Source organism: Polyergus mexicanus, unplaced genomic scaffold (genome assembly GCF_030449975.1).
Source record: "Polyergus mexicanus isolate NDT 795.1 unplaced genomic scaffold, iyPolMexi1.0 SCAF_4, whole genome shotgun sequence".
Classification (NCBI taxonomy): domain Eukaryota; kingdom Metazoa; phylum Arthropoda; class Insecta; order Hymenoptera; family Formicidae; genus Polyergus; species Polyergus mexicanus.
In genome coordinates, this window is record NW_027223324.1 from 6,894,186 (window position 1) to 6,921,801 (window position 27,616).

General features: G+C 43.0%; 2 protein-coding genes and 1 pseudogene across 2 annotated transcripts; all 3 read left to right on the plus strand.

The window, feature by feature from the left end:
• The first annotated feature begins 8,657 nt into the window (after window positions 1–8,657).
• LOC138932789 (uncharacterized) lies at window positions 8,658–10,569 on the plus strand (annotated as a pseudogene).
• A 3,556-nt stretch (window positions 10,570–14,125) lies between these two features.
• On the plus strand, window positions 14,126–14,959 carry LOC138932791 (uncharacterized). Its single transcript, XM_070294954.1, has one exon. The coding sequence runs from the start codon at window positions 14,126–14,128 to the stop codon at window positions 14,957–14,959; it is 834 nt and encodes a 277-aa protein (XP_070151055.1).
• Window positions 14,960–17,073: 2,114 nt separating this feature from the next.
• LOC138932793 (uncharacterized) lies at window positions 17,074–17,966 on the plus strand. Its single transcript, XM_070294964.1, has 2 exons — window positions 17,074–17,186; window positions 17,231–17,966. Exons 1-2 carry the CDS (start codon window positions 17,074–17,076, stop codon window positions 17,964–17,966), a joined length of 849 nt encoding a protein of 282 aa, XP_070151065.1.
• The last annotated feature ends 9,650 nt before the right edge of the window (window positions 17,967–27,616 follow it).

Here is a 27,616-nt window from a genome sequence, read left to right on the forward strand (position 1 = left end):
GTTGAATCTGGAGGGCGTTGAGTTTCCTATGAGTTTGAACAGAATTACAAGATTCGAGCGTATTAACAACATATCTATCAACGTGTACACTGTTCGGGATAAAAAGGAGGAGAAAGGCGGCTGCCGCATTTCTCTGCGTCTCACTGGCGATAAAAAGGACAGACACGTTAATCTGCTGTATCTTGACGATACGACGCAACGAGATAACGCGGCGCATTTCGCGTGCGGATCAAGAATCTGTCGCGACTCGTCGGCTCGCAACTGAGCGGTAGGCGAAATAAATCGCATATATGCGATCGGTGAGTACGAATTAAAAGAATCGTCGCGCGATGTCGATAATGTACGCGATTTAAAAATGTGCGTTATGTCGCAGATGCATGCATTATTTTCGAACGAGCGATAAGTTATCGGCTCACAGCGTGGACTGCGGAAGGATGAACGAGTGCGCTATAATCCTTCCTACCAAAGACGACAAATGGTTAGAGTTTCGCAACTATAGTAGAAAGGAGCGACTTCCATTCGTGGTGTACGTCGATCTCGAATGCGCGCTGAAGAAGAAAGAGGAGAGGAGAACGTCGAACACATCTATCGTTCAACATCACAAAGTCTAAAGCGCCGGATATTACGCGCGATGCGCGCTCGATGGCGTTAGCTCGACTTACAGAGCTTATCGCGGCGAGGATTGCGTATCGTGGTTCGTTAAAGAACTGCACGATCTAGCGCTTCGTGCGAAGACTATTCTCGATACCGATGGTCCTATGATGGATCTTACACCGGACGAGTGGGAGAGATTCATAGGCGCGACGCACTGCAACATATGCGAGAGACCGTTCGAATCGAAAGACGCTCGCGTGCGCGATCACTGTCATCTGACCGGACGGTACAGAGGTCCGGCGCATTCGAATTGTAATTTAATTATAAAGATATTTACGTAATTCCCGTATTCTTTCATAATTTATCGGGCTACTACGCGCATTTTATCATTAAAGATATAGCTAACGCTTTTCCCGGCAGCGTGGAAGTATTGCCGATAACGAAAGAAACGTACATCTCTTTCACGAAGAACGTCGAGGATGCGTGGGACGAGGGATAGTTCGGGAGACGCTTGAAATTGCGCTTCGTGGATTCTTTCAAGTTTCTAAGCGCGAGTCTCGAAAAATTGGCGTTGTATCTCGACAAGAACGAGTTGAGGATCGCGCGTTCGGAATTTCCCCATCTTAGCGACGCCGATTTCGAGTTTCTCGCGCGAAAGGGCGTATTTCCGTACGAGTATGTCGACGACTGTAGATAAATTGCTGCAGACTCGTCTACCGCCGCGCGAGGCTTTCCACAGTTCGCTAACCGGTGACGCGATGTCCGAGAGCGATTACGCGCGCGCAATAAGAGTCTGGGAGCGGTTTCGTGTCGAAACGCTGGGCGACTATAGCGATTTATATTTAAAAACCAATGTTCTTCTGTTGGCCGATGTCTTCGAAAATTTTCGCGACGCGTGTATGAGGAGTTATAATTTAGATCCCGCGTACTATTACACGTTACCAGGATACACGTGGGACGCTATGTTAAAGTATACGGGTGTGCGATTCGAATTGTTAACCGATATCGATATGGTGATGTTCGTGGAACGCGGAATACGCGGCGGGCTAAGTCAATGTTCCAACAGATACGCGCGCGCTAATAACAAGTATTTACAAACGTACGATCCTTCGGAACCATCGTCGTATCTCATGTACTTCGATATAAATAATTTGTATGGATGGGTGATGTGTCAATCGTTGCCTTACGAAAATTTTCGATGGGTCGATGATGTTACGAGCATTGACTTAATGTCCGTGACACTGAACTCGCCTATCGGTTACATTCTAGAGGTCGACCTTGCGTATCCGTCCGACCTTCACGACTCTCACGCTGACTTGCCGTTCTGCCCGACGCGCGATAAGCCGCCCGGAAAACGAGACGAGAAACTTTTCGCCACGCTGTACGATAAGAGCCGTTACGTGATATATTATCGCAATCTGCAGCAATGCGTTGGACACGGATTACGCGTTACGAAAATACACAGAATATTGCGATTCGCCCAATCTCCATGGCTGCGCGGATACATCGAACTGAACACGCGATTACGAATTAACGCGAAAAACGAATCCGAGAAAAATATGTACAAATTGATGAATAACGCCGTGTTCGGCAAAACTATGGAGAACGTGCGCAATCATTCGAATGTCCGACTCGTGACTCGATGGGATGGGTGATACGGCGCGGAGGCGATGATCGCGAAGCCAAACTTTCACAGTAGAAGCGTCTTCGCGGAGAATCTCGTAGCCGTGGAATTGCGCAAACTCGAGGTTAAGTTCAACAAACCGATCTACGTGGGTATGTGCATTCTCGACGTATCTAAGATTCGTTTGTACGAATTTCACTACGAGTACATGCTACTATTGTATCGAGATAAGTGTAGAATAATGTACACCGACACAGATAGCCTCATTTATCGCGTCGAGTGCGAGGACGTGTACGAGGATATAAAGCGCGATATCGACAGATTCGATATGAGCGATTACGCGACGGACAACGCGTACGGTATGCCTCTCGTTAATAAAAAAATACCTGGTGCGATGAAGGATGAGCACGCTGGCGCGATTATGACCGAATTCGTCGGACTCAGAGCGAAGATGTACGCGCTGCGAGTCGACGGTAGAAGCGATACGAAAAGGATCAAGGGCGTTAAGAGCGGCGTCGTCGCGAGAACGATAACGTTCGACGATTACGCGCGCTGTCTTCGACGAGGGATCAAGATGAAGCGCGAGTAGTTTTGTATAAGGTCCGAGTTACACGAGATGTATACAGTGTCGGAGTTGAAGATCGCGCTCAGTCCGCACGATGACAAGCGATACGCGATATCGGGAACTACGGATACTTTACCGTGGGGGCATTATAAAATACCGCTGTAAGGAGCGAGAAAAACGTATATCGAGAATGTAATAAATATTATTTACGTTTAATAAATACTATTCACGTTTAATAAAATACTCCGTGAGCGCGATAGAAGAGAATAACGAGCGCATGTTTCGCGAGGATCGAACTCACAAGCGCGCGTTTCGCGAGGATCAAACTCGCGAGCGCGCGTTTCGCGAAGATAGAACTCGCGAGCGCTTCGTAATTTTGCGAAACGCGCGTTCGCTATTCTATCTACGACGCACAGTGGGGAATTTCGGCGAAAAGCTAGCCAAAAATCAAAAAACGAAATTTAGATTTGGGATCAATTTTCTATGGAGATCAGTAAAGGACTATTCCCTGCATAGAATCCCGTTTTCCTTAGCCCCCCACTATTTTAAGTTGAGCAAGTATGTTAGTTGAAAGTAGACCTTCGCCAGCGACAGACGTTTCTCGCGCGTTTCGTTAATATTTTCAATATACTTTGAGTGGGAATAACTTTTTAGATAAAAGTGAGAATAAAGTTCTGCAAAATGGATGCTCTTCCTGGAGGTATGTAGAATATTTTATATTGTTTACATTTTTGAAATAGCGTTTACCATGTTAATTTACGACGTATAACCTTAATCCGATAAAGTTCCTACTTTCCTGAATAAATCTTTACTTCGTGTAGACTTTTAGTTGCAGATCCCACAAGATCCCATGTTCTTTCTTTTTTTTTCTATTAGCCTATACTATTAGCAATTAAAATTCGCAATAATTAGCTGCTAATATTTGCTAGCCTTGTTGTACGATATTTTTTTGTAACAGTATGCGCGTCCCGAAAAGGTTAGGTTGTCGCCCGTCTGTCATCGTAGGTAGTCCCGTTTAGTTGCAGCTGTGCCCGGTTCGCTCATAACAATAGTGTTTGAAATCCGGTCTATAAAAATTATCATACCTGAGGTTTTAAGTGTCTTATATCGGGTGTTTACCAAATACAAACAAATTTCTCAGAACCGGTATTCAGAGCGCGAGTTTATTTTGAATATAACATTATGATATATATATGAATTTCGTATATAATATATAATAATATGCGCTTTTTTCATGCATTTTTTACAGGATCTGGCAATCAGTTAATTACCTATAAAAGGAAAGAGATATTCCTTATTATGCAGAATTACTTAAGCAATGAATTTAATAACCAAATTAAACATTTGGAACAGGAGTTGTCCGAACGAATTAACTGTCCTATTCAAATCCATCCAGATGCCAGATCACACATGTCAAAATTCTTCTTCAAACTGCGCACAAAATGGCAAGAGGCAAAAAGGAACATGAATTTTTTTCTTCAGAAAAATGAGACATGGCTAGAAGTAAATATGTCATTCCCTACACGTTCAAATACAGATAAATTAAGCATACGTGGTCGTCCCTCGCTGGATTTCAGTTCATGTAGTGAACGATCAAAACGGCGAAAGACTGAAGAGCTTCGTCGAACTTTTACAACTGAAGAATTGTCATACGCTACGCAAATGAGTCTTTGTTCTTCCGGAAATTTACATTCAGCACAACTTGTACAGGACATTACAACAACCTCACCAACAAGAGCTTTACGAAACAGAACAGCATTTCAAGCGACAGTCGAGATTACGTTATCTGCGGACGTAGCTCTCTCGATTATGGTTGAAGCTAAACTCACCAGAAAGCAATACAACGTCATTAGATCATCAATGAAGGAAAATAACTATCGATTATACCCGAACTATGAAGCGGTGCGAGCGGCCAAGAAATGTTATCCATCTCGATCTAGTATTACTATTACTGAAAGTAGTGCAGATATAAAGTTGCAAGATTTATTAGACCACACATGCGAACGTCTTCTTCTTACTCAGAGAGAGATTATGAAATCCTTGAATATGGAAACAGTTATAAAAGCGGACTTGATCTGTAAGTGGGGGTGCGACGGAAGTTCCGGTCAAAGCGAATATAAACAAAAGTTTAGTGACGAAAGTAATTCGGACGCAAATATATTTTTAACATCGCTTGTCCCTTTACAACTTAAATTTGCCGGAAGTGAATGTAACAAAGAAACTGAAAATATTATTTGGAAAAATCCGAGATCTTCCTCTCCTCGCTTCTGTCGGCCTATCAGATTACAGTTCCTCCACGAAAATACGAAATCTACTGTTAATGAAATGGAGTTTATCGAGCAGCAGATTACATCGCTAGTACCGTTTAAAATCGTAGTAGATGGCACAGAAATAACAATCAATTATGAAATGCTATTTACTATGATTGACGGAAAAGTATGTAATGCTATTACATCTACAACTTCTACTTTAAAGTGTTATTTATGTGGTGCTACCTCAAAAGATTTTAATGATATTGATAAAATCCTGAAAAGAGAAATAAATGAAACAAATTTACGTTTCGGGATGTCCACGTTGCACGCGTGGATTCGTTTATTTGAGTGCTTATTGCATCTTTCTTATAAACTCAGCCTCAAAAAGTGGCAAGCACGAACGGAAGACGAAAAGAAGCTAGTTAGCCAACGTAAATCAGATATCCAAAAAGGCTTCAGATCAGAATTGGGGCTCATTGTAGATCGCCCAAAGCCTGGGTATGGTAGCACAAATGACGGAAATACTGCTCGACGCTTTTTTGAAAATTCGGCAATAAGCGCCTTGATAACTGGTTTAAACGAACAGATTATTAAGAGATTCCACATAATTCTGCAAACTATTTCAAGTGGGTACGATATTAATGTGGATAATTACAAAGAATACGCCCTGGAAACTGCGAGGATGTTTGTATCTGAATATCCATGATATAATATGCCAACTACAGTTCATAAATTATTAATTCACGGTCCTCAGATAATAGCTTCCGCCCTTTTACCAATTGGGCAATTATCTGAGGAAGCTCAGGAAGCCCGAAATAAAGATATTAAAAAATATAGAGAGGGATTCTCACGAAAATGTTCGCGTGAAAAAACAATGGAAGATGTTTTGAATTGGCTGTTGGTGTCGTCAGATCCTTATATATCTAGTTTAAGGAAACTACCTCAAAAAAAATTAAAAGAGTTATTGCCTGAAGCTATTCAATTGCTGTCGAACGATAATATCGAGGATATTATTTCTGCTAATGATTCCGATTCGGATATATAATACATAATTTAAAAAATTGTAATAATAAAGTTTACCTACCCATATTGAGTCTAACATTATTTTTCTAGAAATTCTCGAATTTGATTCGTAATCGGCAACCTCTAAAATTCATTGATATTGATTTTCAGCCAAGATCGGATGAGTATTCGTAATCAGCGACCCCGAAAACATTAATCTATCAATTTTTGTGCATATCTGGTGAATATTTAATGATTTGGTCCGTTATATTGAGGCCGCCATTTTGTTTTTGAGAAATTAAACACCGGATTCGTAATCAGCGACCCCGAAAACATTAATCTATCAATTTTTGTGCAATTCTGATGATTCTTCGATTTATGGCCACGTTTTGGCCGAAATTCCCCACTGTGCGACGCTCTCGGAGACGTTTCTTAAAACATTCAAACCTTAGTAGTTTATTGTTAGTATAAACATATTTTATAAATAATATAACATATTTTATAAATAATATAACATATTTTATAAATAATATAACATATTTTATAAATAATATAACATATTTTATAAATAATATAACATATTTTATATATTCAGCATAGTATTGCCACTGCATTTTCGATATAATATTTCGCGGTCGCGCCGAAGATAGTTCGAGAAGAATCGAAATGTGTGTTTTTAACCAAGATTTTCGAAACCTGACGTTTCTCGATCGAAGAAAAGTATATTTCGATCTAAAATGTTAGGGTGAGAAACATCGGTTAACATTCTACGAATTATCGCGTCGAAAATAGTTCGAGAAGGACTGAAACACATGTTTTTAACTCAAAAAGAAAAGATTATATATTTCGATTTGAACTATTTCGGTGAGAAAACGTTGGTTAACATTCTACGAATTATCGCGAAGAGACGCGTTTCTAAATTTCACATCAAAGTATACAAGTTTTACATCACAGGCTTGTATTCTTTGATTTGGAATTTCGAGACTCGAAACATCGGTGGACATTCTGCGAATCGTCTCGAAGAACGCGCGTTTGGCGCGAATAATATAATTTGTTTTTATAAATAATATAATTTGTATATCCGAAAATGTGATAAATATTCACGTTTAAAAAATCGCGGAAACGTCCAATCAGTCCTATATGTAATAGATTTTGTTAAAATCTATTATAAATAGGACTGATCAGACATTTTCACGATCCTTCTATTATGCTCTCGGAAGTATTTTATATAGAGCAACGCGAAAAAAGTGTTAATGCGAGTTACGATGTTATCATAGTGACGTGATAAAGAATGTATATAGGGCGCGAGAAAGAGTACGTATAAAGCTCGAAAGATAGAACGCAGGATACGGCGGCCGCGTAGCGGCGCGAGAGAGAACCCGTATGGAACGCGATAATTTCGCGATAAATTTTATTTTTCTAACGAATAATTTTATTTAATATATGAAAGTTGTATTTAATATATAGTTGTACTTAATATATGTAGTTGTATTTAATATATGTAGTTTAATTTAATAAAAATACATTTTTATCATAATACAGTCGTTTTATTTATCCAAGAATTGTGCGATTCGTCCATTCCCAGCCATTTCACGTAAACCTCGTCGCCCTTTCGACGCAGCACCTTTTCCATGAGATACACGTCGGGATCGCCGACGCGCAGCAATTCGTGCTCGTAGAATTCTCCGGCGATCGGCTCGCCGCGCGAATCCTTCAACAGATACGTTACGGGATTAATCCGTTACATCTTACAAGGGGAGGGCGCGACGTTGGGGTCACCGAATTTAAAAAGGTTTTTATATAGTGTAGTACTCTACCAAAAGAGTACTTGAGCAAAGCGACAGGGCGCAACGCTCAGCCATTTTCAAGAAAAATTTATTTAAAAAATACAGAGTTCCTCATACCCGATTCCGTTAGATCGATTATCGAGAAGTCGGCGTAGGTCGGGCGTTAAGCGCGTGACTATCACGCAGCAGACTCGGGTTCGATTCCTGTCCGTCGCATTTTTTTTTTTAATACATTCCAGCAACGAATGTTTATTTATATAAAATAAAATTAATTTAACTAACCATTTTTTTTAATTTGAATTTTCCAAACGCAATTTTTTTTAAATTTACTCCGAAAGTAGGCATAATTTTCATTCAACTTACAAACATTATTTTATACATTCTACCCGTATTTTCTATATAAAATGAAGCAAATAAAACTATTTTAACATAGTTATAATTTAATACAAAAACTATTTAATTTATCATAATTTTGTTTGGTGTCTAATTTTTTGTCAACTTCGTTATACCGCTCCGACTATAATATTTTTGTACCTGATTTGACCGTAACTGCTAACGGTTTCTGTTCCCCTTCCAGACTACTTCCCTAACGTATATTTCTATACAAATTCTATTCTTCGAGATCTTTTGAGATCCTGTTTGATCCAGTCCGGTCTTTTACGAAGCCAGTGATCCACCAGTTTAACGTGAGCTAGTGACAGCGTCGATTGATACTAGAACGCGAAGTTTGCAAAAAGTGCTTTTTGTAAGTGTATTTAACGAAAATTTTCTACGATACGTCCGTGATAAAAAAATGGAAAAAGATAGGACCTTTGACCAGTCGGGAACTTGATATGGATCTCGAAGAAAGATCATTTTTGGACGAAAATTTCAAAGGAGAATTTACGAACGCTCTTTTTGCTGCCAATTGTATTTATGAAGAACAGAATCTTTTGACAAACAAGCCTCATGAAAAAATCAGTTCTGTTTCTTTGGCCATGGCAGAAAAAATAAGCAAAGCAACACTAAGTGTGCTCAATGAAGGCATTGTTACAACAGAAGAAGAATTAATTATGTTTCATGAAAGTGATGAAGAAGGAGAATTTGAGGAGGTATGTTTTATTGTTTTTTTTACTATTATAATAATTTGTTATTTAATTTCTTAATAACTGTAAAAAAACATCTAATTTCATTCTTTTCAGTGCACAGATGATTCAGCGGTCGACTCCGATTTTAATCCAGAAGATTTTGAAGAGCCTTCTAAGGAATATATTTCGCTGGAATATAAAGAAAAAGTTATTGCCCTTGCGCAGGCACATCCGAAATGGAGTTTAGCCGCTCTTCATAAAAACGGTGCCTCCCGTTTAAAACGAAAAGATCACCTTCAGCGATGGAAGGAAGACGTTCAAAAAGGTGGAACGCGAATCGATAAGTTAAGAACGATAGATTCTGAAACTTTCGATCGTTTCACCGAAGCAAGACGTTTGGAGCAGGTAAAAACATAAAAGATAACTTATAGAAAAAACAACAAATTTATTGCGTTTTTTCCATTATGTTTTCAAAAATATTTATATGATAATATTATATTTATTCTATGTAGCATATATTTTATGTAAATCAAATATTTACAGGTTACTACTAGGATATTGCAGCAATGGGCGATGGCAGCAGCTTTTCCTTTTCTTTCGGATAATTTTCGATTTGAAGCTAGTCTTACGTGGGCGAAGGTCTTCAAGCGAAAGCACAAAATAAGGCAACGGAAAATTACTAAATACGTGAGCAAAAGAGACATCGTTACTCTCGAGGAGACAGTGAAAGCTGCGGAAAAATTTCAAAAGCAAACGAGGTTCCTGATTCCTAGCTTTGATTTGGACTTGGTGATCAATACGGACCAAACAGATTGTCAATACCAGACGACTTATAACAGATCATTGGACTTCCAGGGAGCCAAAACCGTATTTGTAAAAAAATAGAGTTTGAATAAGATCACACATTCATACACCGCACAGTAGAGCATAACTGCGTCAGGCAAGTTGCTTCCCCGAGTCTTTCTGTGTCTACAAGAGCCCACGAATAAATGTGGCCCTATTTACGAAAACTGTTAAGAAATTAGAAGCAGAATTTAAAAATGTTGTGGTTACTTGTTCTAAATCAGGAAAATTAACGAAAGATTTATATAAACAGTTTCTTGAAACTATCGTAGTGCTATACGTGACAAATAATAAATTTATGCTGATTATTGATTCCTGGGAGGGGCAAACAGATTGTAGTTTGCATGATGATATTTTTGAAAATGACTCTGGGGAAACAACTTGTACTTTGAAATTTATTCCTCCAAAATGTACGCCTCTTTGTCAACTATGCGACGTATATTTTTATCGGCAAGTAAAAAATTTTATAAGACGAATGCAAAATGCACCTGCTTTACTGAAAGATCAGCGAGAAATAGCATCGAGCGAAGATGCTATAAAAATACATTCAATAGTTCACCACCAATTGAGCGCTCCCGTCTTTTTTCCTATGTTAAAATATGCTCGGTTTGCTGCGAAATTAATAGAGGAAAAATCAATTTTTTCTAATGTAAATAATGTCTGCTTCCATTCAACACTTTTGAAAAAGCATTGTGCGTGTCGGGATGTATCTTTTGTAAAGTGCGCATGGTGTGAGAAAAGCCTTTGTTTTACATGCTTTTATGACAAGTATCATCCGAACAATTGTAAACGATCTGCAGAAAGTGTTGATAAGAATGATAACGAGGATGAATAATAAAATAAATAAAAGTTTTGGCACAATATTCTTCGCATTTTTCTTTGCAATTGTGTATTAATAATAAATTATAACTATATTCAAAGTGTACTGTTAGCAGTTACGGTCAAATCAGGTACAAAAATATTATAGTCGGAGCGGTATAACGAAGTTGACAAAAAATTAGACATCAAACAAAATTATGATAAATTAAATAGTTTTTGTATTAAATTATAACTATGTTGAAATAGTTTTATTTGCTTCATTTTATATAGAAAATACAGGTAGAATGTATAAAATAATGTTTGTAAGTTGAAATTATGCCTACTTTCGGAGTAAATTTAAAAAAAATTGCGTTTGGAAAATGCAAATTAAAAAAATGGTTAGTTAAATTAATTTTATTTTATATAAATAAACATTCGTTGCTGGAATGTATTAAAAAAAAAAATGCGACGGACAGGAATCGAACCCGAGTCTGCTGCGTGACAGTCACGCGCTTAACGCCCGACCTACGCCGACTTCTCGATAATCGGTCTAACGGAATCGGGTATGAGGAACTCTGTTATCTTTAAATAAATTTTTCTTGAAAATGGCTGAGCGTTGCGCCCTGTCGCTTTGCTCAAGTACTCTTCAGGTAGAGTACTACACTATATAAAAACCTTTTTAAATTCGGTGACCCCAACGTCGCGCCCTCCCCTTGTTAGTTATTCGAAAAATTTCGGTGGTCCAGTTAGGTGTGAAACCTTTCTCGAAGATCGTCTTAAATTTGTTAACGCGTACCGGATCGGCTACTTTGAATTTCGCCGCGATCTTTATATTGCTGTACACAGTATTTAAAAGTTTATCGGCGATCGCTGGAGTCACGTCGACGAGTCTCATACTGTTCAGAAAATATCGCGACTTTTGCGCAATCTCCTCAACATCATCTCACTCACTCTAGTCCTTCTCTTTAGGGTTCTTTCTCTCTTCCTTTTCTCTCTTGTACGCGACCTCAACCCAATCCCGATGCCGGTCTTATCATTCTAATCAGCATCGCGCCATGCTATCAGCCAATCATAATCAAGCTCTCAGGACCTTTTCCGCGCTCCTGCGTCGATATCGACCCTTCCGGTGATCCTCGATCATTCCGTGAGTAACGGTCTTTCATAGCGCACGCTGTCTTTGGAAAAATCTACAAAGCTCTCGGAATTTGGTTTGCGATTCGGATCGGATTTAGAAAGCAATCTCACGGTGTTCTCAAGGATCTCAGTGAACATAAGGACATTATCAACCGGAAATCAATCATCGAAGTAAGTGTAAGTGTGAATATTCGCGACGTGCGGCTTGGACCAACGTACGTGCGCGTGGACTCTAAACGTTCTTCCCGACACCCCCCGAAATCAGAAACTCCTCGGGTACTTTATTAAACATTTTTTGGTCCTTTGAGCCAGATCGGTGGGTGCGGTAACGAACATATCTGTGTGCGGACGTAGAAATTCGAGTGTGTGCTTTCCACGTGCTAACGGCGAAAGTTCGAGAACGATCCGTGTCGTGCTTTCTCTCTCGCTCTGACTTCCGTCGGGCTCGGTTGCACGTGCGTGTTCGGAGACGCTCGGGCGGACTCGGGCGCTCGGTAACGGATCTCTGCGACAAGTGCTCAGGCTCACGCTCCCGGCGGCCATCTTGTGAGCCTCGTGCGCGCGATACGGACGGCTCATCGCACACTCTCTCCTCAGTGAATCGGATCGAACATCTCTGTGTGCGGACTAAGAGAACCAAGTGTGTGCTTTCCAAGTGCTACCGGCGAAAGCTCGAGAACGAGCCTCGGCGCGTTCTCTCTCTCGCTCTCAGACTTCCGGCGCGCCCGCCAGCTCGTGCGTGTTCGGCGACGCTCGGACGGATTCGAGCGCTCGGCAACGGATCTCCGCGACGCGACCAGGCGCTCTCTCTCGCTCCCGTATCCGCGCGGTGCTTTGACTCGCTCTCTCCCCGGCCATCTTGTGTCTCGTGCGCGGTATACGGACCTCTCCTTCTCACCCTCGGAGACGCACTGCTCATCGGACACTCTCTCTTTAGTTAAGTTAATCAATTGGACATCATCTGACAAAACAAGCATACCTCATCATGTCCAATCTCGAAGCAATGTTCTCTCTGCAGCTGAATCGGTACAACTACATCAAATCGGTAGTTTTCGAGAGTAAGGAACCGACGTTCCCCACTCTCCAACTGCAAATGCTCAGGGTGAAACTCGACCTCATAGACAGCAACTGGCAAAAGTTTGAAGCGACTCACGAGCGAATGGCAGAATCCAAGGCTGAACTCCTCCTGGATCACGATTACTTTCAAAAAAAGATATACGATCAGTGTCTTTTGTATTATGTTGACGCAAAAGCCGCATTGCTCACGTAGATTGACAAAAAGGAACGGACTCATCCTCTCTCTGACTCGCAGTTAGCCAACCTCTCAATGGGCGGGCAGACATTAGCGCGACGGCATCTTCCAGAGATAACTCTGCCACAGTTCTCGGGTGACTTCTCAGCGTGAAGGCCATTCCACGACTTATTCTCATCGCTGGTTGGCAGGAATGCTGACATCTCCAACGTGGAGAAAATGCATTATCTCCGGACCAGCCTCATGGACGAGGCGGCTCAACTTATCTCCAACCTCCCAGTGTCAGAGGACTCATTCCCTCCGCTTGGGACTTGCTTGTCAGTCGCTTTGAAAACAAGCGGCTTCTCATTTCGGCCCAGGTGGATAGATTATTCCGCACTAAGACCATCTCACAGCGGTCCGCCAAAGAGCTCAACACACTCCTCAACACCACAACGGAAGCGCTCAATGCCTTCGGCGCAATGCTCTCGGAGCCCCTGTTCAACACTGGGATCATCTCTTGGTTCACCTCATTGTCCAACGGCTCGACCCAAGCATCCGAGAGGCATGGGAAGTCAAGCTTGGCTCCACTACGGACCCCCCATCATACAAGGACATTTGCACATTTCTCACCGGCTGTGCTCGAGCCATGGAAAGTATGGAATTCGGAACGTTGAGCGTCTCTCCAGCGGACAACCCAGCGTCCCCGGCATTACGACACAGCAGCAAACCATCTACGGCCACCGCTCATGTGGCCATTTCACCCCCCTGCGGGACTTCGGAGACCTCTGGATGTGCACTATGCTCTGGCCCTCATTACATTGTCTCTTGTCCTCGTTTCAAAGATATGTCTCCTCATCTGCGGCGCAACATAGTAATCGAACGTCGACTCTGCTTTAATTGCTTGGGCAGACATAACGCACTCGCTTGTCAAAACTCCAAGAGGTGCAGAGACTGCGGCAACAAGCATCATACCATGATACACATAGATGGTCAACCGCCCCCACGTCGGTCAGCTACATAAGGCAGGGTAACCTCCTCGACCGTAGACCCACAGACGCCGGCGCTAGCCTCACCAACTGAGAGCACTACATCAGCGGTTTCGGAATGACTCACGCACGCAGTTCTCGCTCCATCTCACTCGGCAGCTCTCACTCGTCCGGCAGTCTTACTTGCTACTTGTTGCGCCATCATTCGATCACCTGGCGGCTCGCCTCACTCGGTCAGGATGCTCATCGATCCCGGATCGGAACTCACCTTTGCTTCTGGACAACTTATCAAAACCCTTCAGGTACCTCGACGGCACGCCTCTGTCCCCATCATAGGTATTGGCGGATCTCAGTCGGAGCGAACTCGGGGTGTCGTCCCCCTAACATTTCACTCAATTTACTCTTCGCAATCCATCAAGGTTACAGCTTACATCCTCAAGAATTTAACAACCTCACTCCCGTCTATAGCGACAGCGGAGTATAGTTGGTCTCACTTTCACGGGCTCCAGCTGGCAGATCCGGATTTCCTCACCCCCGGACTAATAGACTTAATCCTCGGTGCCGACTCCTACGGATTATTCATCCAGCCCGATATCATTAAAGGGTCGGAAGAGGAGCCCATCGCTCAACACACTATTTTTGGATGGATTGTCCTCGGTCCGACCTCTACACCATCGGCCACAGCTCATAGTTCTCATCATGTCGCGGTGGATCATGAGCTTCACGACCTGCTCACAAAGGTCTGGATTCAAGAAGAGGTTCCCTCATTTTCCGCAACTCAGCTTAACCCTGACGAAAAGGAGTGCGAAACTCATTTCAAGGACACTCATTCGCGAGATAGTGCTGGGCGTTATGTCGTACGGCTCCCCCTCAAGTTCCAGACCAGCCATCTAGGGGAGTCGCGAGCAACTGCTCAATGTTGCCTGCAACGCATGCTACGGCGCCTCTCAACGGATCCGACCTACCAGAATCTGTACTCATCATTTATTCGGGAGTACGAAGAGCTTCAGCACATGGTCAGGGTTTCCCCCTCCACTTCAGAACCTTCACCGGTGTTCTACCTCCCCACTTAAGGATGACAGTATCACCACCAAATTAAGAGTGGTATTCAATGGGTCCAGCCTCACCAGCATGGGATCTTCCCTCAACGATATTCTGCACACGGGTGCAAACCTCCAAGCTAACATTAACTAGACGTCTCAGATATTTTATGGGTGCGACGACACCGGTACATTTTTATCACGGATATCACCAAGATCTTCCGCCAAATTCAGGTTCATCCAGACGATTGGGATCTCCAACGGATCCTTTGGGTCGACGATCAACTCAACATCACCCCGTACCAACTCACGACGGTCACGTACGGCACCCGATCAGCCCCCTTCTTGGCTGTTCGCGTCCTCCTTTAACTTGTCGAAGACGAAGGTAGGAACTACCCTTTAGCGGTCCCCCCTCTCCTCAAGGGACGGTATGTGGACGACATCTGCGGTGGCGCTGACACTCTTCCGGAGCTGATCTTTATCGCTCACTAACTAGTAAACCTCTGCAAGGCGGGCGGCTTTCCTCTGGCGAAGTGGCAGAAGAATCATCCGAAGCTATTTCGGGCTCTCCTTAGGGACGGCGCAGCAGTAGAGCCTCACTCGTTTGCAAACACGCAGGGTAAGATTTTGGGACTCACATGGCAGCCTCACTCAGATCAGTTCGTCTTCCAGAGCAAGGCCTCCAACCGGCCCGTCATCACCAAACGGACCATACTATCGAAAGTAGCGCAACTGTTTGATCCTTTGGGATTCTTATCTCCGGTAATCATCAGGGCGAAGACGCTCCTCCAGGAACTATGGCTGGAAAAGGTCGGCTGGGATGACTGTCTTTCGCCGCAACTTTGAGATTGGTGGACGCACTTCCGTTCAGAGCTGTCGGACATCACGATTCCTCAGTGGATGTCTCTCACGCCGTCAGCCACGGTCGAACTTCATGGATTTTCGGATGCTTCGCAACTTGCCATGGCGGCTGCAGTTTACATCAAGGTCACCCCTCACATGACAGAGCCAATCATCACACTGGTGTGCGCCAAAACCAAGGTCACACCTCTCAAAAGGCTCACCATTCCCCGGCTGGAACTCACGGCGGCGGTTCTACTCTCTCGTCTCATCAGCTATGTTTAACGAACACTAGAACTCGCGGGGATACCAATCTACCTGTGGACGGACTCATCAGTATCGCTCACCTGGATCAACAGTCATCCCTCTCGCTGGAAGGACTTCGTTCGGAATCGAGTGGCGGCAATCCAGGAACGCGTACCTCAGGGCCATTGGCGGTTTATTCCCGGCAAGGAGAATCCAGCAGACTGTGCTTCTCGCGGTCTCTCTTCCGCGCAACTCTCTCGGCATCATCTTTGGTGAAACGGTCCCTCTTGGTTAGCACAGTCTCCTCAACATTGGCCAAGCACGGTATCACAGCTAGATTCGGCGGCGACTCTTGAGGAGCGGCCCGGGCTTCTTCTCACCTCCTCAACAATAAGGCAACACCACCTCTGGGAGCTTCTCTATCGTTACTCATCGCTCACACGGCTTCTTCGGATTACGGCTCACTGTCAACGGTGTTGCGCAATCCTCAAAGGTATACCACAGTCCTCTCTGGCCACACCTCTCACACCTGCAGATCTGGAAGTTTCACGACTATATTGGATTCGGTCAGTCCAATCGGCGTACTTCTCATCGGAACTGACACTCATCGCAAGCGGAGCACACTTGTCAAGGTCTCATCCTCTCGCCAAGTTTACGGCCTTCATCGATCATTCGGGTATCCTCAGAGTCGGAGGCCGACTCAGGCATTCTCAATTGGACTCTGAATGCAAGCACCCAGCCATCTTGCCACGGGATTCATATCTGTCCCGACTCATTATATCGGACGCCCATCTAAGGACTCTTCACGGCGGAACTCAGGTAACCTTGACTTATCTTCGCCAGGCTTACTGGATCGTTGGTGGCCGAGCTCTAGTAAGATCTCACATTCTCCGCTGCGTTCGGTGTGCTCGACAACGAGGCGTAAGGGCACAGCAACTCACGGGTCAACTGCCATCATCTCGCATTACGCCCTCTCGTCCCTTTCTCAACACAGGGGTTGATTACGCCGGCCCCCTCACTCTTAAAACTTGGCGAGGACGAGGGGCTAAGTGTCACAAGGGATGGTTAGCCATCTTTGTTTGCTTCTCAACTTCGGCGGTTCATCTGGAGGCAGTGACGGACTACTCGACAGACGGATTCATCGCAGCGTATCGGCGGTTAACGGGACGGCGAGGTATCTGCCAAACTCTTTTTAGCGACTGTGGAACCAATTTTCAGGGGGGCAGATACATTTCTTAAGCAGCTATTCAACGCGGGATCAAGGGAATTCTCGGAACTCGCTCAGCTACTGACCCATGACGGCGCCACTTGGGTCTTCAATCCTCCAGCAGCCCCTCACTTCGGCGGTAAATGGGAGGCCGCTGTCAAATCGGTCAAGCATCATCTGCGAAGAACTATAGGCGAGACTGCCCTAACCTATGAAGAACTTACGACTCTTCTAGTTCAAATAGAGGCAGTCCTCAACTCCAGGCCATTGTGTCCACTTTCAGACGACCCGGAAGACCTGGCAGCCCTCACCCCCGGGCACTTCATCATCGGGGCAGCGCCAACTACAATTCCGGAGCCATCCCTCTCCGCAGTGCCCCTCCCAAGATTATCTCGGTGGCAGCTCATTCAGCAACAATTCCAACATTTCTGGTCACGTTGGTCAGCTGAATGTCTCCAACGTCAGCTAGCAATATCGAAATGGCATCATCTCTCCACGCAAATCAAGGTCGGCTCTTTTGTACTTCTCACGGATGAGAGATTCCCCCCATCAAAATGGCCTCTTGCTCGGGTCACACAGCTTCATCTTGGCTCAAACGATCTCTGTAGAGTGGTCACCCTCAAGACGGCCACAACAGAACTCAAGCGGCCTATCACCAAGTTGGCAGTGCTTCCGACGACACCAGACCAACCCTCACCCACGGAGCAAACAGCAACGGATCCGGCCTCACCATCACCAATAGCATAATTTTTCAACGCTGTTGTAGAAGGCGGGCGGAATGTTCAGAAAATATCGCGACTTTTGCGCAATCTCCTCAACATCATCTCACTCACTCTAGTCCTTCTCTTTAGGGTTCTTTCTCTCTTCCTTTTCTCTCTTGTACGCGACCTCAACCCAATCCCGATGCCGGTCTTATCATTCTAATCAGCATCGCGCCATGCTATCAGCCAATCATAATCAAGCTCTCAGGACCTTTTCCGCGCTCCTGCGTCGATATCGACCCTTCCGGTGATCCTCGATCATTCCGTGAGTAACGGTCTTTCATAGCGCACGCTGTCTTTGGAAAAATCTACAAAGCTCTCGGAATTTGGTTTGCGATTCGGATCGGATTTAGAAAGCAATCTCACGGTGTTCTCAAGGATCTCAGTGAACATAAGGACATTATCAACCGGAAATCAATCATCGAAGTAAGTGTAAGTGTGAATATTCGCGAGGTGCGGCTCGGACCAACGTACGTGCGCGTGGATTCTAAACGTTCTTCCCGACACTCCCCGAAACCAGAAACTCCTCGGGTACTTTATCAAACACATACCTATAGTGCGATGTTTTCGCGCTTTATATTCCTCGACGAGTCGAGGTAACTCGTCGATCCACTTGTACGTTTCATTCAGCGTGAAGTACTTCCACATAGAGTTTTTAAGCGTGCGATTGAATCGTTCGACTATCGACGCCTTCATCACCGAGTACGTCGAGTAATGATTCACTCCGCGTTTCTTCGCGAAATTTCGCACCTCGGCATTGTAGAATTCCTTTCCTTTATCGGTCTGCAAATTTTTCGGACACCGTTTAGAATCTCGCATTATCTTGGATAACGCTCGAGTAACCTCGTTCGTGCTCTTGCTTTTAAGCGGTACGGTCTACGCGTATTTGCTTAATGCATCGATAACGGTGAGTATATAGTTGTGACCTTTGTTGAGTCTCGCGTAAGGACGCATCTCGACCACATCCGCCTGCCATAGGTCGTCGTACCCGCGCACCGCGACGCGACGACGCGGGAAGTTTCTTCTCGCGGGCGCGTGCAATTCCTCGACTAGTCTTCGTTTTTCGACGCTCATAATTCTCTCCTCTTTCTCTCAAGAATAACGCTAGGTGGAATCTCTCTCACGAGCGGCTCGACTCTCCCGCTAATCTTCGCCAGTTCTCTCACTCTTCCCGATAGCTCGTCCGCGTCTCTCTCCAATCGCGCCGTTGAATTTTCCAATTCTCGTATCTTCGTCTCGAATTTCGCCGCGGAATTCGCCGCGATGCGCGATTTTTGGGTTAGTTTCTGTATTATTTTACCTTGATTGAACAGTATTTTATGATTGCTCGCGCTTCTCGTCGGGAGTGGTGCACTTGGACACAGTATAATTGGACACGGTGCAAATGGACACGTTACAAATGGACACGAGATTTTGCACACGGTTCAATTGGACACAGTGCATTTGGACACAGTAATTTTGGATACAGTAGCTTTTGGACACATAAGAAAATACGCATCGTTTACTTGGACACCGCTCAATTGGACACTGTTCATTTGGACACCGTTCGTTTGGACACAGAAAGATGCGCACCGTTCATTTGGACACCGTTCGTTTGGACACCGTTATTTGCCCACCGTTCGTTTGGACACCGTTCATTTGCCCACCGTTTGTTTGGACACCGTTCATTTGCCCACTGTTCGTTTGGACACCGTTCATTTGCCCACCGTTCGTTTGGACACCGTTCATTTGCCCACCGTTCGTTTGGACACCGTTCGTTTGGACACCAAAATTTGATTTAAATTATACGACGTAATCCACACCAAATTTTTGTTTTAAATAAGAAATAGGTTTGGGTTAGGTTATATCTTCCGGAAGTGGAGCCCCCCCGCAGGGGGGGCGGAACCCACTGTATCCATGCATGACATCCAAATATGCGAAAGGCTAAACAAAGTGCTAAAAGCAATGTAAAATTAATGACATCAGTATCAGAAATATATAAGTATGAATATATTTTATTTTGACAGATATTATAACCTTCAAATGTATTTCCTTTTCACGATTTCATATTTTACATAGATTTACCAGTATAAAGTGTTATAAGAATACTGATTATATTTTCCCAAAATGATTTTTATTTCTCTCCATCTGTTACATATTCAAACAAACAGTGCGCATGTTTCTGTGTACAAATGAACGGTGTCCAAACGAACGGTGGGCAAATGAACGGTATCCAAACGAACGGTGGGCAAATGAACGGTGTCCAAACGAACAGTGGGCAAATGAACGGTGTCCAAACGAACGGTGGGCAAATGAACGGTGTCCAAACGAACGGTGGGCAAATAACGGTGTCCAAACGAACGGTGTCCAAATGAACGGTGCGCATCTTTCTGTGTCCAAACGAACGGTGTCCAAATGAACAGTGTCCAATTGAGCGGTGACCAAGTAAACGTTGCGTATTTTCTTATGTGTCCAAAAGCTACTGTATCCAAAATTACTGTGTCCAAATGCACTGTGTCCAATTGAACCGTGTGCACAATCTCGTGTCCATTTGTAACGAGTCCATTTGCACCGTGTCCAATTGTACTGTGTCCAAGTGAAGGCCACTCCATACTGACACGTAACAGAGACGTTCCGAACTAACAAAACTTTCGTACATAGCGATCTCAGCTCTATGCTCAGAAAAGCGTTTCTCCTGAATGTCCTTGATGTTGTACAAGAATTTTCGACAAATTTCAATTATTTACACGTAACTAAAACGGTCCGAACGAACAAAACTTGCGTACATAGCGATCTCAGCTCTGTGTTCAGGAAAGCGTTTCTCCTAAGTTTCCTTGATGTTGTACAAGAATTTTTGGTAAATCTCACTTACTGGCACGTAACTAAGACGTTCCGAACGAACAAAACTTGCGTACATAGCGATCTCAGCTCTATGCCCAGAAAAGGGTTTTTCCTGAATGTCCTTGATGTTGTACAAGAATTTTCGTCAAATCTCATTTAATGACGCGCAACTAAGACGATCCGAACGAACAAAACTTGCGTACATAGCGATTATATAACTGTGAATAGAGAAACGTTTCTCCTAAGTTTCTTTCATGTTGTACAAGAATTTTCGGTAAATCTCACTTACTGGCACGTAACTAAGGCGTTCCGAAAGAACAAAACTTGCGTACATAGCGATCTCAGCTCTGTGTTCAGGAAAGCGTTTCTCCTGAATGTCCTTGGTGTTGTACAAGAATTTTCGACAAATCCCACTTATTTACACGTAACTAAGACGTTCCGAACGAACAAAACTTGTGTACATAGCGGGCATAGCACTGTGCGTAGAGAAACGTTTCTCCTCAATTTCCTTGATGTTGTACAAGAATTGTCGACAAATCTCACATACTGACACGTAATTAAAACGTTACGAAAGAGCAAAACTTGCGTACATTGCGATCATAGCACTGTGCGTAGAGAAACGTTTCTCCTCAATTTCCTTGATGTTGTACGAGAATTTTCAACAAATCCCACTTATTTACACGTAACTAAGACGTTCCGAAAGAACAAAACTTGAGAACATAGTGATCTCAGCTCTGTGCGCAGAGAACCGATTCTCCTCAATTTCCTTGATGTTTTACAAGATTTTTCTACAAATCTCACTTACTGACACGTAACTAAGACGTTCCGAACAAACAAAACTTGCGTACATACCGATCTCAGCTCTATGCTCAGAAAAGCGTTTCTCCTGAATGTCCTTGATGTTGTACAAGAATTTTCGGTAAATCTCACTTACTGGCACGTAACTAAGACGTTCCGAAAGAGCAAAACTTGCGTACATTACGATCATAGCACTTTGCGTAGAGGAACGTTTCTCCGAAATTTCCTTGATGTTATACGAGAATTTTCGACAAATCTCACTTACTGACACGTAACTAAGACGTTCCGAACGAACAAAACTTGCGTACATAGCGATCTCAGCTCTGTGCTCACAAAAGCGTTGCTCCCGAATTTCCTTGATGTTGTACAAGAATTTTCGACAAATCTCACCTACTGACACATAACTAAAACGGTCCGAACGAACAAAACTTGCGTACATAGCGATCTCAGCTCTGTGCTCAGGAAAGCGTTTCTCCTAAGTTTCCTTGATGTTGTACAAGAATTTTTGGTAAATCTCACTTACTGGCACGTAACTAAGACGTTCCGAACGAACAAAACTTGCGTACATAGCGATCTCAGCTCTGTGTTCAGGAAAGCGTTTCTCCTAAGTTTTGTTGATGTTGTACAAGAATTTTCGGTAAATCTCACTTGCTGGCACGTAACTAAGACGTTCCGAACTAACAAAACTTGCGTACATAGCGATATCAGCTCTGTGCTCAGAAAAGCGTTTCTCCCGAGTTTCCTTGATGTTGTACAAGATTTTTCTACAAATCTCACTTACTGACACGTAACTATGACGTTCCGAACAAACAAAACTTGCGTACATAACGATCTCAGCTCTGTGCATAGAGGAACGTTTCTCCGAAATTTCCTTGATGTTATACGAGAATTTTCGGTAAATCTCACTTACTGGCACGTAACTAAGACGTTTCGAACGAACAAAACTTGCGTACATAGCGATCTCAGCTCTATGCTCAGAAAAGCGTTTCTCCTGAATGTCCTTGATGTTGTACAAGAATTTTCGACAAATTTCACTTATTTACACGTAACTAAGACGTTCCGAACGAACAAAACTTGCGTACATAGCGATCTCAGCTCTGTGCTCACAAAAGCGTTGCTCCCGAATTTCCTTGATGTTGTACAAGAATTTTCAACAAATCTCACTTACTGACACATAACTAAAACGATCCGAACGAACAAAACTTGCGTACATAGCGATTATATAACTGTGAGTAGAGAAACGTTTTTCCTCAGTTTCTTTGATGTTGTACAAGAATTTTCGGCAAATCTCATTTACTGACACGTAACCACGAAGTTCCGAACGAACAAAACTTGCGGAAATAGCGATCATAGCACTGTGCGTAGAGAAACGTTTCTCCTAAATTTCCTTGATGTTGTACAAGAATTTTCGTCAAATCTCACTTAATGACGCGCAACTAAGACGATCCGAACGAACAAAACTTGCGTACATAGCGATTATATAACTGTGAACAGAGAAACGTTTCTCCTAAGTTTCTTTGATGTTGTACAAGAATTTTCGGTAAATCTCACTTACTGGAACGTAACTAAGGCGTTCCGAACGAACAAAACTTGCGTACATAGCGATCTCAGCTCTGTGTTCAGGAAAGCGTTTCTCCTAAGTTTCCTTGATGTTGTACAAGAATTTTCGGTAAATCTCACTTACTGGCACGTAACTAAGACGTTCTGAACTAACAAAACTTGCGTCCATAGCGATCTCAGCTCTGTGCTCAGAAAAGCGTTTCTCCCGAGTTTCCTTGATGTTGTACAAGATTTTTCTATAAATCTCACTTACTGACACGTAACTAAGACGTTCCGAACAAACAAAACTTGCGTACATAACGATCTCAGCTCTATGCTCAGAAAAGCGTTTCTCCTGAATGTCCTTGATGTTGTACAAGAATTTTCGACAAATCCCACTTATTTACACGTAACTAAGACGTTCCGAACGAACAAAACTTGTGTACACAGCGGTCATAGCACTGTGCGTAGAGAAACGTTTCTCCTCAATTTCCTTGATGTTGTACAAGAATTGTCGACACATCTCACATACTGACACGTAATTAAGACGTTACGAAAGAGCAAAACTTGCGTACACTGCGATCATAGCACTGTGCGTAGAGAAACGTTTCTCCTCAATTTCCTTGATGTTGTACGAGAATTTTCAACAAATACCACTTATTTACACGTAACTAAGACGTTCCGAAAGAACAAAACTTGAGAACATTGTGATCTCAGCTCTGTGCGCAGGGAACCGATTCTCCTCAATTTCCTTGATGTTTTACAAGTATTTTCGACTAATCTCACTTACTGACATGTAACTAAGACGTTCCGAACAAACAAAACTTGCGTACATAGCGATCTCGGCTCTGTGCGTAGAGGAACGTTTCTCCGAAATTTCCTTGATGTTATACGAGAATTTTTGACAAATCTCACTTACTGACACGTAACTAAGACTTTCCGAACGAACAAAATTTGCGTACATGGCGATCTCAGCTCTGTGCTCAGAAAAGCGTTTCTCCCGAGTTTCCTTTATGTTGTACAAGATTTTTCTACACATCTCACTTACTGACACGTAACTAAGAAGTTCCGAACGAACAAAACTTGCGTACATAGCGATCTCAGCTCTATGCTCAGAAAAGCGTTTCTCCTGAATGTCCTTGATGTTGTACAAGAATTTTCGACAAATCCCACTTATTGGCACGTAACTAAGACGTTCCGAAAGAGCAAAACTTGCGTACATTACGATCATAGCACTGTTCGTAGAGGAACGTTTCTCCGAAATTTCCTTGATGTTATACGAGAATTTTCGACAAATCTCACTTACTGACACGTAACTAAGACGTTCCGAACGAACAAAACTTGCGTACATAGCGATCTCAGCTCTGTGCTCACAAAAGCGTTGCTCCCGAATTTCCTTGATGTTGTACAAGAATTTTCGACAAATCTCACTTACTGACACATAACTAAAACGGTCCGAACGAACAAAACTTGAGTACATAGCGATCTCAGCTCTGTGTTCAGGAAAGCGTTTCTCCTAAGTTTCCTTGATGTTGTACAAGAATTTTTGGTAAATCTCACTTACTGGCACGTAACTAAGACGTTCCGAACGAACAAAACTTGCGTACATAGCGATCTCAGCTCTGTGTTCAGGAAAGCGTTTCTCCTAAGTTTCCTTGATGTTGTACAAGAATTTTCGGTAAATCTCACTTACTGGCACGTAACTAAGACGTTCCGAACTAACAAAACTTGCGTACATAGCGATCTCAGCTCTGTGCTCAGAAAAGCGTTTCTCCCGAGTTTCCTTGATGTTGTACAAGATTTTTCTACAAATCTCACTTACTGACACGTAACTATGACGTTCCGAACAAACAAAACTTGCGTACATAACGATCTCAGCTCTGTGCATAGAGGAACGTTTCTCCGAAATTTCCTTGATGTTATACGAGAATTTTCGATAAATCTCACTTACTGGCACGTAACTAAGACGTTCCGAACGAACAAAACTTGCGTATATAGCGATCTCAGCTCTATGCTCAGAAAAGCGTTTCTCCTGAATGTCCTTGATGTTGTACAAGAATTTTCGACAAATTTCACTTATTTACACATAACTAAGACGTTCCGAACCAACAAAACTTGCGTACATAGCGATCTCAGCTCTGTGTTCATGAAAGCGTTTCTCCTGAATGATCTTGATGTTGTACAAGAATTTTCGTCAAATCCCACTTATTTACTCGTAACTAAGACGCTCCGAACTAACAAAACTTGCGCACATGGCGATCTCAGCTCTGTGCTCAGAAAAGCGTATCTCATCAATTTCCTTGATGTTGTACAAGAATTTTCGTCAAATCTTACTTAACGACGCGCAACTAAGACGATCCGAACGAACAAAACTTGCGTACATAGCGATTATATAACTGTGAGTAGAGAAACGTTTTTCCTCAGTTTCTTTGATGTTGTACAAGAATTTTCGGCAAATCTCATTTACTGACACGTAACCACGAAGTTCCGAACGAACAAAACTTGCGGAAATAGCGATCATAGCACTGTGCGTAGAGAAACGTTTCGCCTCAATTTCCTTAATGTTGTACAAGAAGATTCGGCAAATCTCACTTACCGACACGTAACTAAGACGTTCCGAAAAAACAAAACTTGCGAATATAGTGATCTCAGCTCTGTGCTCAGAAAAGGGTATCTCATCAATTTCCTTGATGTTGTACAAGAATTTTCGTCAAATCTCACTTAACGACACGCAATTAAGACGATCCGAACGAACAAAGCTTGCGTACATAGCGATTATATAACTGTGGATAGAGAAACGTTTTTCCTCAGTTTCTTTGATGTTGTACAAGAATTTTCGGCAAATCTCATTTACTGACACATAACTACGACGTTCCGAACGAACAAAACTTGCGGAAATAGCGATCATAGCACTGTGCGTAGAGAAACGTTTCTCCTCAATTTCCTTGATGTTGTACAAGAATTTTCGTCAAATTTCAATTAATGACACGTACCTAAGACGTTCCGAAAGAACAAAACTTGCGAACATAACGATCTCAGCTCTGTGCTCAGAAAAGCGTATCTCAATAATTTCCTTGATGTTGTACAAGAATTTTCGTCAAATCTCACTTAATGACGCGCAACTAAGACGATCCGAACGAACAAAACTTGCGTACATAGCGATTATATAACTGTGAATAGAGAAACGTTTCTCCTAAGTTTCCTTTATGTTGTACAAGAATTTTCGGTAAATCTCACTTACTGGCACGTAACTAATACGTTCCGAACGAACAAAACTTGAGTACATAGCGATCTCAGCTCTTTGCTCAGAAAAGCGTTTCTCCCGAGTTTCCTTGATGTTGTACAAGATTTTTCTATAAATCTCACTTACTGAGACGTAACTAAGACGTTCCGAACAAACAAAACTTGCGTACATAACGATCTCAGCTCTGTGCATAGAGGAACGTTTCTCCGAAATTTCCTTGATGTTATACGAGAATTTTCGGTAAATCTCACTTACTGGCACGTAACTAAGACGTTCCGAAAGAACAAAACTTGAGAACATAGTGATCTCAGCTCTGTGCGCAGAGAACCGATTCTCCTCAATTTCCTTGATGTTTTACAAGAATTTTCGACAAATCCCACTTATTGGCACGTAACTGAGTCGTTCCGAACGAACAAAACTTGCGTACATAGCGAACTCAGCTCTGTGTTCAGGAAAGCGTTTCTCCTATGTTTCCTTGATGTTGTACAAGAATTTTCGGTAAATCTCACTTACTGGCACGTAACTAAGACGTTCCGAACTAACAAAACTTGCGTACATAGCGATCTCAGCTCTGTGCTCAGAAAAGCGTTTCTCCCGAGTTTCCTTGATGTTGTACAAGATTTTTCTATAAATCTCACTTACTGACACGTAACTAAGACGTTCCGAACAAACAAAACTTGCGTACATAACGATCTCAGCTCTATGCACAGAAAAGCGTTTCTCCTGAATGTCCTTGATGTTGTACAAGAATTTTCGACAAATCCCTCTTATTTACACGTAACTAAGACGTTCCGAACGAACAAAACTTGTGTACATAGCGGTCATAGCACTGTGCGTAGAGAAACGTTTCTCCTCAATTTCCTTGATGTTGTACAAGAATTGTCGACAAATCTCACATACTGACACGTAATTAAGACGTTACGAAAGAGCAAAACTTGCGTACATTGCGATCATAGCACTGTGCGTAGAGAAACGTTTCTCCTCAATTTCCTTGATGTTATACGAGAATTTTTGACAAATCTCACTTACTGACACGTAACTAAGACTTTCCGAACGAACAAAATTTGCGTACATGGCGATCTCAGCTCTGTGCTCAGAAAAGCGTTTCTCCCGAGTTTCCTTTATGTTGTACAAGATTTTTCTACAAATCTCACTTACTGACACGTAACTAAGAAGTTCCGAACGAACAAAACTTGCGTACATAGCGATCTCAGCTCTATGCTCAGAAAAGCGTT

What these genes read in the sequence shown, in the direction of transcription:
- LOC138932791 (XM_070294954.1), top strand. Translation starts at nt 14,126, where the DNA reads ATGCTCATCGATCCCGGATCGGAACTCACCTTTGCTTCTGGACAACTT.
- LOC138932793 (XM_070294964.1), top strand. Translation starts at nt 17,074, where the DNA reads ATGGTTAGCCATCTTTGTTTGCTTCTCAACTTCGGCGGTTCATCTGGA. An exon ending in GCGGTTAACGGGACGGCGAG is followed by an intron (nt 17,187 to 17,230) that starts GTATCTGCCAAA and finishes ACCAATTTTCAG; the next exon opens with GGGGGCAGATACATTTCTTA.